A 12,313-nucleotide genomic window follows, 5' to 3' on the forward strand; every position below is an offset into this window, starting at 1 on the left:
CGTCAATCACGACTTCATCGGAACACTTCATTTACCTTGAACTTCGACTGTGTGAGGGTACCCACTTACGCCCGCACGTTTAGTCACTTTGTCAATTAAACTTTAATCTACATATAACAGAGTACGAAACACGTCCATATGTATATGTTACGCTTTTATTTAAAACGAAAGACAATTTAGATAAACAGGAATGTTACAAAAAAAATACAATGAAAATATACACAAGATTAAATATACATAATATATACCATAAAACTTTGTTAAGCAAAAAGAAAATTACAATCAAAACAGAGGATCTGATTCGAGATAGGCAAACAATGCTTTAGTTGTTAATTTAATATTAAAATCACTATTAGAAGGGTAATAAACATCTACCCTCAAAAACTTTCGCGTTTAAAATTTAAACAATTTCTTCTTTGCTTTCTAAATCGAGATCAGAACTCAAGTAAAATTCATTTAAAACTAAATCTTGGAACAGATTCCCCTCAATGTTTATTGGAACTTTAAAGTTCTTAAGTTGGCGCTCAGTTATCTAGAACAAACCCTTTCTAAGTGTTTAAATGGAAAAATACGTTACCCCGACCACAGGACTTTAAATCAGACTGTATTTGGAATTAAACTACAATACATCGTACATCAACAAACACAAAATTATTAACAAGATTGTGATGAAATTATTACTGTGAATTCCATAAATATATCCAATATAAAAACAACCACGATACCTTAGCACGTGACGATAATAATACCCAAGACGGAGGTCAAACAATTTAAGAGTTAAAAAGCAAGCCATATAAAACAATTTGTTGGAAAGAATGTTGCAATTAAAACAAATTTGGATTAAAGGAATTGCAAAAAATAGATTTAAATTATTTATTACCTATTTTCCTTTCCGATTCGAAATTTAAAAACAACCTTTTTGTATCCTTTAATCCCTTACAATAATGGCTTAAAAAATCCACAAAAAACGTTTCATTCCTTAAAATTGGACCAAGCATTGTCCATATTTTCCCAACGCCGAGCATAGGACAATGGCGACTCGCCGAAGACTGGAGAGTAATAAATAGCTCGTAATCGTAAACAGTGGATGCTCGCTTGTAAATTTCAATACAGCTAAACGCGACACGTTGAGGCTAATGCAAGATTATTATGTTCAGCAACAAAGTTTCCACCGCGTTATTGCTTATTGAACGTGTAAGTACGTCATAATTTTCAGCCCTTAAAATTCCGCTGGTGATAATTTAAACGTTTAATGTACGTCAAAATTTTGTATCGACACTTGCGTCAAATTTGATTCAACAGAATATAACTTGGTTGGGTTGTTAAGGGAGTTTTTACCAACCTTTTCTATACTATGCCCCACCATAGCTTTCTTAAAATACTTATGCCTATCTCCAACTGAACAAACATAATTCAATAATAAAAAAAAATATTCACAATTGACTTCACTAGGAAATTGTTAGCCTACTGTGTGTAAGAAACTTTGCAAAAAATATAAGGAAAAATGAAATTGAAAATTCCAAATAATTTTAATGAATTTTCGAATTCACTTAACAAACAAATTTATCTTATGTGGGGCGTGGGCACACTAGGGGTAATTGGTATAGTGAGAAAACTTTTAAAACGGAGCAGTAAGTAGTATGTAACTAATTCAATATAGGCGAAATGACAGCCTTATCCGCCACGGTTATCCTGTAGAACTTTGCCGGTTATTCTTGTCGCATTTAATATAACTGAATAATAATAATAATAAATTTAATTAAGGACTATTTATATATTAAATAAATTTCGGGAGTTCAAATTGATACATATTATGTGTAACTGTTTTGGGATTATTCCGGTGGTGGCTTTGATAAGCGTCCACGTCCTTTTAATTTAAATTTTAAAGTATTATTATTAAACTTTGGCCTCTAGTGTTAAAGCCTCCTGCATGAGGACAATTAAATGTATGTTAATCACATGCCCATATTTAACGTGAAAATTGAGGTTAAGCGCTAAATAAAATAATGAAGAGATGTATAAATTAGTTAACATGACCAGTGTTTATGTCCGCGTTTCACGGCCGCTGACACCGCGCCGTGTGATATACGCTCGTCTCTTTCTGGCAAGTGGATAAAATCGATAAACAGTATCGCTATCTTCCTCGCACATTGATTTACGGTATACCTTATACATAGCTACTTGTGCGTGTAGTCCGTTTATAGAGAAGCTATAAAATGATTATACCTTCCATTTAATTACGTAAAAAGTAAACATCGTTCGTTGAGTAAAATACGTAATTAATGGATTCCGATCGAGATAGTACAAGTGCGGTTATGTTCGTATCCTGTCATAAATTGTAATGGATGTTAAACTATTTGTAACATGTTTAGCTTCTAACTATAACTGCCATATAATTAGCCATACACGTGCGATTGGACGATAAAAAAATAATATTTGAGTTTGTACCTGTGGTATGAACTGACATTTGACAACTTTCAATACTCTTTACATAACGCAACTCTTCAATCCTTTAACATGTAAGTTGTGACTATGTGTTAGCACATAAGACGCCCATTTAGTCCGTTGTCCTGTAACTAAGCCTAGCTTCTTTCAGGAGCTCAGAAGTTCCGAGGATTTCTGCGCGTTGGGAAGCCACAGCCACGCATTCCAGGACTACGTGGGTGTTGATTCCTCTGCGAGGAAACATTATATGCACGAGGGACTATCAGTCGCGCCAAGGACAACGAGATATTTAATCAGGACGCAGGGTTCGCTGTCCCTATCATCTTTGAGGGCATTAAACAGTTGAATTAATTCCATAAGTGTTGTAGTGCCCGAAAATCCTGAAAGACTTTTCCGTAAAAGCCGCCAACGCACTAGGGAACCCTTTGGCATTAAGAGTGGCCATGGGCGGCTGCATTCATTTACATGAGGCGAGCCTGCCCGTTTGCCCCTTGCTCTATAAAAAACAATGCAACTGAAATCCTACAAACTGGCAGGTAATTCAAAAGCAATAATAAACAAATGGGGCATGAAAAAAATCAATTCCTTTTAACAGACAACACGTATCATTTAGTACGGCGCAGATAATAATTAAAAATAGAAAATTATGTACTTTCACGTAAATGACTGCGACTGTATTATTAGTAACTAATTATGCAGAGTGCAACACAGTTGTGTTAGTGAAGGTATACACGCTCGTACAGATACCACGTCATACGTGGATTGAGGACAATCAATTATTATCAAGTAAAAGTGAATATTTGTTTATAATGCTATTAAGTCAAATCATACATAAATTGTGACAATAATTTACCTATACGTAAACATCAAGAAAATAAATATTCATGAAATTCACTCAAAAACCTTGATAATCATAGCCTTCATCAATTGCGCAAACGTAATTCTATATACTGTACATATATTACAATTCAATCAAATTAAAAGGCTGGTAACGCATTTCCGAGCCCTCTGGCAATGTGAGTGTCTATGGCGGTATCACTTAGCATCAGATGCTCTATATAAAGAAATATAGGGTTTTTTTTATATTTCGAATACGATATAAAAATATTTGTGCTATTATTATTATTCAATTAACAACCTCGCAGCAAAATGCTGTTGCATTTGCATTTGGTATAAATCATCTATTTTCTAATAAAATAATTCAGTCGAGACTAGATTATCAAGGAGTGCATTCCAATGGGCAATTTGTTTTATAAAAACATAATTAAAATTATTTAAAACTACTTTTTTGGAGAGAAGTTTAATAAGGCATTGCATAAGTCTCGATCTTAAACCAGGAAAATTTGTATTCATATGTTAAACAAATAAATTGACTGTTTTATTTTGTGAATTAAATTATGGTAACACCAGTAGCATATAATGTTATGTCTGCAAATGTGCTCCGCCAGTGAAAGAACAAAGGGCTGGATATACGCGGCTGAATTAAAGTTTCTTTTGTAAACCTATGATAAAAGCAATAATATTTGCAGCTTTTAGCTTCTAATTCCCATCTACTAAACTATTAAACTTACCGGCTCGACTCCAACATCATTTTGTGTGGCCTGAAAAGAGAAAAGGCTGTTAACGTAATAAAAGACAAAACTAAAACTGTATCATGAATATAAAATAATCAATAAAAAACTAATCTAAAAATATAAAAACTAAAAAGAACAATATTATGAATACAAATTAATACAACGACAAAAAATATTGGCCTTTCTCCTTCAGACTCCTATATGTAAATATTACAAAGAGGTATAAATAATTTAATAAAAGTTTGGCCCCTGGTAGTATACCGTAACAGCAAGGAAATGCTTCCAGCGTTAAAGGTACACTGCCAAAGGAACCAAACTATTTTAATTTATTTTAATGTTATCAATTTTTTATTATTACTGTGTAGGTTAAGAAAATTGTAAATAGCGATTTGATTGTAAGTTTAGGTTTTATTAAAATAAAAAATAATTTTATAAAACGAACCATTTATAACTAAGCACATTTCAAACGAAATATTGATAGACAATTAACTTAATCTTGCAAGTAATCGTTCGGGGAAAAACAGAGCTATTATATTTTGCCCGAGGTGACGTTGAAACAAGTATTTACATTCAAAACGTTTCGTGTCAAAAGGCCAAATTGGTTCAAAATTAATTCAATACGTAAATATTCCTGTTAATGTGTGAAAATTTCTGATAGAATTCAGATATTTAGAAAACATCTTTACATTCCAGTATCCGAATTTAGATTTTTTTTTATTTCGATTTGTTTGGTAGAAAATCTAGGTAGCCATTTAAGATAAGTAAGATACATACAAGATATGATGTGATGACAGATTACTGATGGTTTCTGATACACGTATGAGTACTTAAAAAACCTTTCCTAAGGGACATGAAATGACATAATCTTTATATTCAGAAAACATGTGTGCAGTTTATGTTTCCACCTATGCATACAATTATGCATACAATAAACACTTAAAGATTGCAAATATGTCGGCAGTAGAAAGGTTGGCACGGACGTCAAGGCAGAATGTAAAATTCCACCCGTATCACCTCGACTCGTCATTTTACAATGGAGTGGATTTAAACTCTGGCATTAAGAAGGTCTTTTGGCGGCGGTATCACTTAACATTAGTGGGCCTCCTCCTGCCCGTTGCCCTCTGTAATAATATGTAAAAATATCAATATGATATGCTGATATATAAAATTATAATGTAATGAGGCACTTCCGGATTGATATAAAGCATTCGAGGTCAAGTTATCTTCTACTTATATTTCATCATGGCTACTTTGATGTTGGAAGCCGCGCTTTTGAACCATCTCTTGCTTTGCAACCATTGTCAAAGAAATAAATCAGTGACATCACAATATGTTATGGTCTGAGCCTCAGATTTCTGTAACTGTTCCATGATCATTTCTCAATCTAATAGAGAACGTGATGAGCCTTCTATGCCTGACACATGCAACTTTTTGGGTATAAGGCAAGCCAGTTTAGCTCACGATATATTCCTTTCGTACGAGTGTCAAATGCGTATATAGACAGAAAGCCTATTTGTGCACAGCCGGAGATCGAACCCACGATCTGCGGGATGAGAGTCGCACGCTCAAGCCACTTGGCTAACACTACTCGTAAGATAAAACCAATATAATATTCCTTATATTGTCTTTTTTAAGAACGCGTGGGCTTTCAAAAGCTCTAATTATAAATTTCCTTTCCCCAGATATTAGGTTTTCTTTTATACAGTAACATGAGCCGCATTGTTATACCGAAATAAAAGCGAACCAGTCATTACAATAAGTAGGCTTTTAAAGGTTGCTTAGCTGCGAGATCAAAGAACCCGAGACTAGATTCAGACATTAATCTGAGTTATGACTGCTCAAAAGATTTGCTTTTCCTTTACGATTCTGGATCATTTGAAATTTTTCTAGTCTCATAACGTCGAGTGCTTTATCAAATTGCCTTTTTCATTATAGGTACTAAAATCGAGTAATTGATTCTACTAAATCGGATCACTAGAATAGTAGACACAAAGAATTTATTTTAAGATGTCGTATTCATAAAAACTAACGCCCGAACGCAATAATGTATCCACCTTAAAATAATCTGAGATCAGACAGTAACAGTCGTTCGATCTGCATCCCAATAACCAAACCCCTACGATAACAATCCATTTTTGGCGACGGAAATAATGCAATCTGTTCGCTCTTTACACTCATATTTGATTATCAATATAAACCAAATAAAACATATCAAAAAGCTTTTTAATTATTTTAAAAACTGGTGTAAGTTATTATCTAAAGATAGGATATTGGCACAGTTAAACTGTCATTTTCATACAAAGGTATATCCACATACAACGATCCGACCTAACATGGATAGCTTGTATCGACAGATGGGTATTACAATCCGTCGATAAGTTATTGACACACTTAAGATTAAGTTTGTCCAGGAGAAAGGAGACAGATCCAGTTAAATGTAAAACCTTTTGTATCTGTTTGATATAACTTGAATGTTCGAATTTAATGACGTGGAATAAGTGATACCTTGATGATCTTATGTTCCAAATAAAGGTATTTTTTATTTATTTTATGTTCTTTCACGAAATGTAGATAATTTAAGATAATTATTTATTAATAAACTATATGTTATTTAACATTTAAATATGTTAAAATAATACCTCCATTATAACATTACTAGCCGCATACATAAACAATATTCTAATGAAAAACCCAGGTTCAAAAAATACAGCAAAAAACCTCATGACGCGCTTCATCAAGTACCTACATCGAGGTTTTTCCCCAATTCATTGTTAAATGCAATTCAACATGAACCTATGTACTATATTCCTGATACTTTTATGTAACCTACTTGCATTATTTACGACACAAATGCCCCCTGACGCTGGCGATAAACTTTCGAGTCATAGAAGGATGTCCCACTACGTTAAAATGTAAATACATGTTTCACTAAACCGATTTTAAATTACGTTTAATAGAGGCTTAAATTTAAATTTTCTGTTTGCAACGAAGCTTGACGAATGTATGGTAATTCTGTGTCTTTTGACCTTTGTCGATTTCTAATAAAAGTCAACTAACATTGTGAATACAAATAAGAATATCATCTTTTATTTATGTAGCTCATTGCTACATAATTATTATTGTTTGTAATTTCATTAATAGTTAAAATTCTTTATAAACTTTTTAATGAATATTCAATTCAGATAAAAGTTGCGTTTTTTACGAATAAGAATTGTTCTAAAAGGTCTTATAATACAAAAAGAAAAGACTTTGGCTCTACTCTTGTTTAGGTATAGGCCTCAGATTTCTGTATCTGTTTCGGATCATGTGTGTTAATAGGTGATCAGCCCTCTGTCCCTGACACAAGCCTTCGATTTTTGCATCCAGTTTTCACACGATGTTTGTGATAATGTATGTGCGTACTCTTTTTTACCATGCCTCCTACTGATAGAGGACAAATCTTTGTTTTCAATTTCTTTTATTATTATTATTTATTACTTAAGATGCCATGTGGAACATGGTGTAATGCTTGCAGCTCCTTAGAAACAATGTGTAAAACAAAAAACTAAGCGGCATAAAAATGTGGTGGAGAGTTTATTGCCAGTTCTTCTCTTCCGTTCTAGACCCTTGATTTGAGAACTGGCAGTAAATATTAAATTAGAAGCATTTCATGTTTGTTTATTGTGTTCATAAATGTACATTCGGTTACCTATATGAATAAATAATTTGAAATTTGAATTTATATCAAGTTGAATTCCTTGTGTGAAATACATATGTTAATTGCCGTATTTATCAAGTAAAGAACTGACCTTATATTAGCAATTATCACAAGGTCACTCTTGATCGGCCCTTAATTCCCGTCCATAGTCATCCATCAACTCTTTATCACTATCAGTACAAAACTTTAGGGCCTTCGCGATATACACTATCAATTTCCCCGCTTATCACTGATTTTCGATTCTCTTATACAATTATATATAATTGTTGACAAGCGATAAAGGCATTAGATTACGTCAATTGTTTTGCTTGTAAAATGTCACGAGTCTATTACAATGTGCCACAGATCGAACATACTTATTTACAATGTCTACGAAATAGTCTAAGGTTCTATATTGCGCTTATAATAAACAATTTGGGAGTTGTCATTCCAAAGTACATCAGTGGCGGCGACAGTTTGATCACGAGACAACTAGTTCCGACCAACACACGACTGCGGTTTCATTCAATTCCGCGGTCACTACCAGACAGACTAACTCACCATACTTGTTACCCATGACATATGAATTTTAACTGTGTTAACAAAAATTATGTTAATTGCTCGTGCTTGTTCAACATCAAAGGCGAAGCAATAGCAACACTGATCGTGGTTTGTAACACGAAGGAAGATGAAGAAGACGAGATGGACCAGATGGACCGATCAAGTGAAAGATGTAACTGTGTAATAAGGAAGGCAGAAACCGGAAGATTTTTCGAGCAATATGTTTCCTTGCTATCCACAATGCCCAGACTTGAACTACCCGCTAAAGACAGAGGAGAGAGAGAGAACTAGGTCCCTTTCAAAGCCTACATCATGAGTCTTTTCTATTACATTCTCCCATCTCCAGGGGTTACAATACTGTGTAGTACAATTAAAATGGTTCAAGACATTCTGAAGGTTTAGATATTACACTCAATGTCATTATAATGATATATATGATATCTGCATTCGAATTCTTTACGCGGTTACCTACAAATTGGATATGTGTCTGTTATCAGATATATATATCTATATATTAATACACAAGGACGGCACTATCAGTTGTAATCATGCCTTGACGCTATCATTCCACATTTGGATAACGTTATCATTAGATTATTTACAAATTAGATATATATTTGCAAACCTATGTTGCTATCTTCATTACCACTTAGTTGTAATGGTTAACCTGTTCTACTGCAGATTACGTTGTTTGGATCGTGAACTAAAAATACAAGAATTTTCTATGGAAGTTCTACCTTTAGAAGCGATGGACACGCCTTAACTCAAACGAGGGCGTTCAGCAGTTAGTCTTACACCAGTTTTCGTGATACTTTAGTTATGTGGAATAAAACAATTGTGTGATGTAGAGGCACCCTGATATAGCCAGCCTTCCGTAGACTTACGGTATAGTAGCAAACCCAATACTAACGCTGGGTTTTACCTGCCGTAGATGGAGGAAAAGATGGTAGATCCCATCTTTTGGACGTGTCCAAAAGTCGAAAAGTATCGAATTGACCCTTCAATCGAGGTCGTAGACTGTCTGTGCTCTTCGACTACTACTGAACGCGTTTAGACTTACACCCGAACCCAATAATAAATCCACAATCTCATATCAAATAGCTTTTTAATTATTAAAATCTTAAGATATCTAAGTTGAACTATCATGTTCATACAAACGTCTGTACGTACACCGATCTGACCAATAATGTCTTGTATAAACAGATGGCTATTACAATCCGTCGATTGGTTGTTGGTACACGTTTATCAATACTTGGATTAAGATGTCTATCTCAGCTGATCAAAAATGGATTGTGATAGGTTATTCGGTTTGGGCGTTAGACGCAGGCTAAGACATAACCCTACTATATCCAAAAAAAATATATTATATCATGTGTTCTATCTGTAACGTACATGAGATATCAATAGATAAGCCGAGATCAAATCGGCCAAGTGAACATTATTATTCCTGTCTAACTTACGCCACAACAATGCGAACACTCAGAACTCCTTGGAGCAGGTAAAATCGCAATCGAAACAATTTTCAACAAAAAATAATGAATACAACATTTATTATTTTTAACTTTGTGAAAGTGTAATAGGATTTAAATTGCAATAACGAATCATTTCAATTGGCGTGATCATAATTTTACACTTTATGCTAATAGAAATAAAAGTTGAAATCGCATAAAACAGTTGAAGTAGTTGGGAATGGCGGCACCACACAGGATAGTGTAAAAAATATCTGAATGGTAAATTAAAGGAAACAAAAGATACGGTATATGTTAATCTTTCGAGTATCAATGGCTTCCTAGAAGAGATTAAATATTGAACGATAAATATCACGCTTCCGACGATATAACGTTACCAAATACATAAATATTTATATAATTTCTAAACAAACAGCTATAATTAATGTGGATTAAGATTCAATAGTTTGTAACTTGAACCATCTGTTCCCAAGTTTTGTTTAATCCCGACTTATGGGCAAGACAAATGATGCTATTGATTAACACTTTTGTAAATATGCAAATTAAAAAATAAAAATATATTCCAGATTAATAAATTATTCATCAAAAGGGAAGAATCAGCTGAGAATTCCCGATTTGCTAGCAGAAGTCAAGCAACGCTTCAGAAGAGAGCTAGCTGTATCAGTGTATTTATTTAAGATACTTACGGGTCGGGTTCATAATCTGGATATAATGGAGAGACTGGGTCTACGGGTACCAAGCAGAAACCTGAACGGTCTTTCGGCTAAACTTTTGGATATACCACGCGCACATTCCAACTTGTTTAGCAAAGCACCACTCACGCGAGCGATACAAATAATTAACAAAATTTCTATTGAGGTTTGAGGAGACCTATTTGTTTGTACACTGGCTGAGTTCACAAGAGTTCCTTGCGATATTGTTAGTTATGAGATTTACGCATATTTTGTTATGTAGAATAATTGGTGTCGGTATTATTTTGACGATTTATCGAATTAGTAGTAACTGTTAAGGTAGAATAATGTAGTGGAATAAATAAATAAAAATCTTTCAAATACACGTACATTTATTACAATATTATAATGAGTAATAATTTAGAACTTCTTGCTAAAACTGACCTATTGTCAATGAACCCGTTAATACGAATCATTAGTAAATAAGACTAATTAAATGTTAGTCTTATGAGTTTTAAGAACAGGTTGTAACTTACAGGTATTTGCCAGCAAATACGGAGACTCGACTTAAATTCCATTTTGCAAACATGGTAAGGAAACGACACAATTAATATGTGTATCCAACTAGCGATAAACTTATACACATATTTTAATAAAAATAGTATTTTATATAATCTATTTGATATTATTACTAATTAGTATTATTTTATTCGAAATATTCCAATACATTTTGCAGAGCACGTTAAGAATGTGTTTTATAGACATATGTAATATAACCAACGAATTTTTGAAGTGAAACTTCTTTATCGGTGTTGGAAAAAAATTACCGTCACATTTTTCGGTTACGCGTCACATATTTCCGTTACGCGCCATTTTAAATAATAAATTCCATATTTCAGTAACCATAAGCCATTAGTGACAAAATTTTATAATAACGCTATCAATGATAGTAATAATTATATTACAATTAATAAAAATCTGTAATAATCTTGGCAGTAATAAGGTAAAATGAAATAATTGTATTATTGGTATTCATGTCTTTAATAATAAGAGTCTTTCGTTAAACTTTATCTTATTTAAGTTTACTTTAACCAATTTCTGTAAAGTTGCATATAGTAGATAATTTTTCGAAAAATAAGGTCAACAAATTCACTTCTTACGTATGTACACTAGTACAACGCTTAATTTTTTTATATGTACCACTACACAACCACTAACAATGGTAGCGATAATTTTATTTATTTACAGAAACATTGAATATCTACGCCGGCTCCAATTAATGTTCGCCTTTGTATTCGTAACTAAAACAAATTTTGCTATAATTCGGGGCAAAGCGCCTGGAGAGTTCAACGTTCGAGGCTCGCTCTTAGTCACGTTTTAGTTCGAGCCGTCCAAAAACCGTTTTCAGGATAAATAACCTCATAAAAACGAGCGCAGTTCATACACTGCACCTGGTACTACGGCCCATTTGTACAATGGTATTGACAATGAATAAATCAGAACGCGTAAAGAACGGAGTTTTTTGGGAATTTAGAAAAGGTGAATTTTTTCACACAATTTTAGATTATATGAAAATATTCAACAACAACAGATTATAAGGGCATTCACACTGTCGGAAAGCTCACGAGTGCGTTGCTGGCCTTTTTTATAGAACAGAGGGTAAACGGGCAGGATGCTCAAATGATGTTAAATGATACAACCGCCCATGGACACTTACGTTGCCGGAGGGCTCACGAGTGCGTTGCCAGCCTTTTTTAAAAGAACAGGGGAAACGGGTAGGAGGCTCACGAGATATATAGCGGTGATAACACCGCCCATGGGCACTCACACTGCTAGGAAACTATCAAGCGCGCTGCAACTTTACAACAACATTAAAACAGTTTACCTACCACCCAATTCCGATTCAAACAGAACGAC

At 33.7% G+C, this 12,313-nt stretch overlaps 1 protein-coding gene across 1 annotated transcript in view; it reads right to left on the bottom strand.

Moving 5' to 3' along the window:
- Positions 1-12,313, bottom strand: part of LOC110997378 (AF4/FMR2 family member 1) — a 178,278-nt gene that overhangs the window by 104,525 nt on the left and 61,440 nt on the right. The window contains exon 2 of the mRNA XM_022265568.2: positions 4,017-4,046. Coding sequence (XP_022121260.2) covers positions 4,017-4,046 — 30 coding nt within the window. The remainder of the gene's footprint in view (positions 1-4,016; positions 4,047-12,313) is intronic.

The sequence above is a fragment of the Pieris rapae genome, chromosome 6, assembly GCF_905147795.1.
Source record: "Pieris rapae chromosome 6, ilPieRapa1.1, whole genome shotgun sequence".
Taxonomy (NCBI): Eukaryota; Metazoa; Arthropoda; class Insecta; order Lepidoptera; family Pieridae; genus Pieris; species Pieris rapae.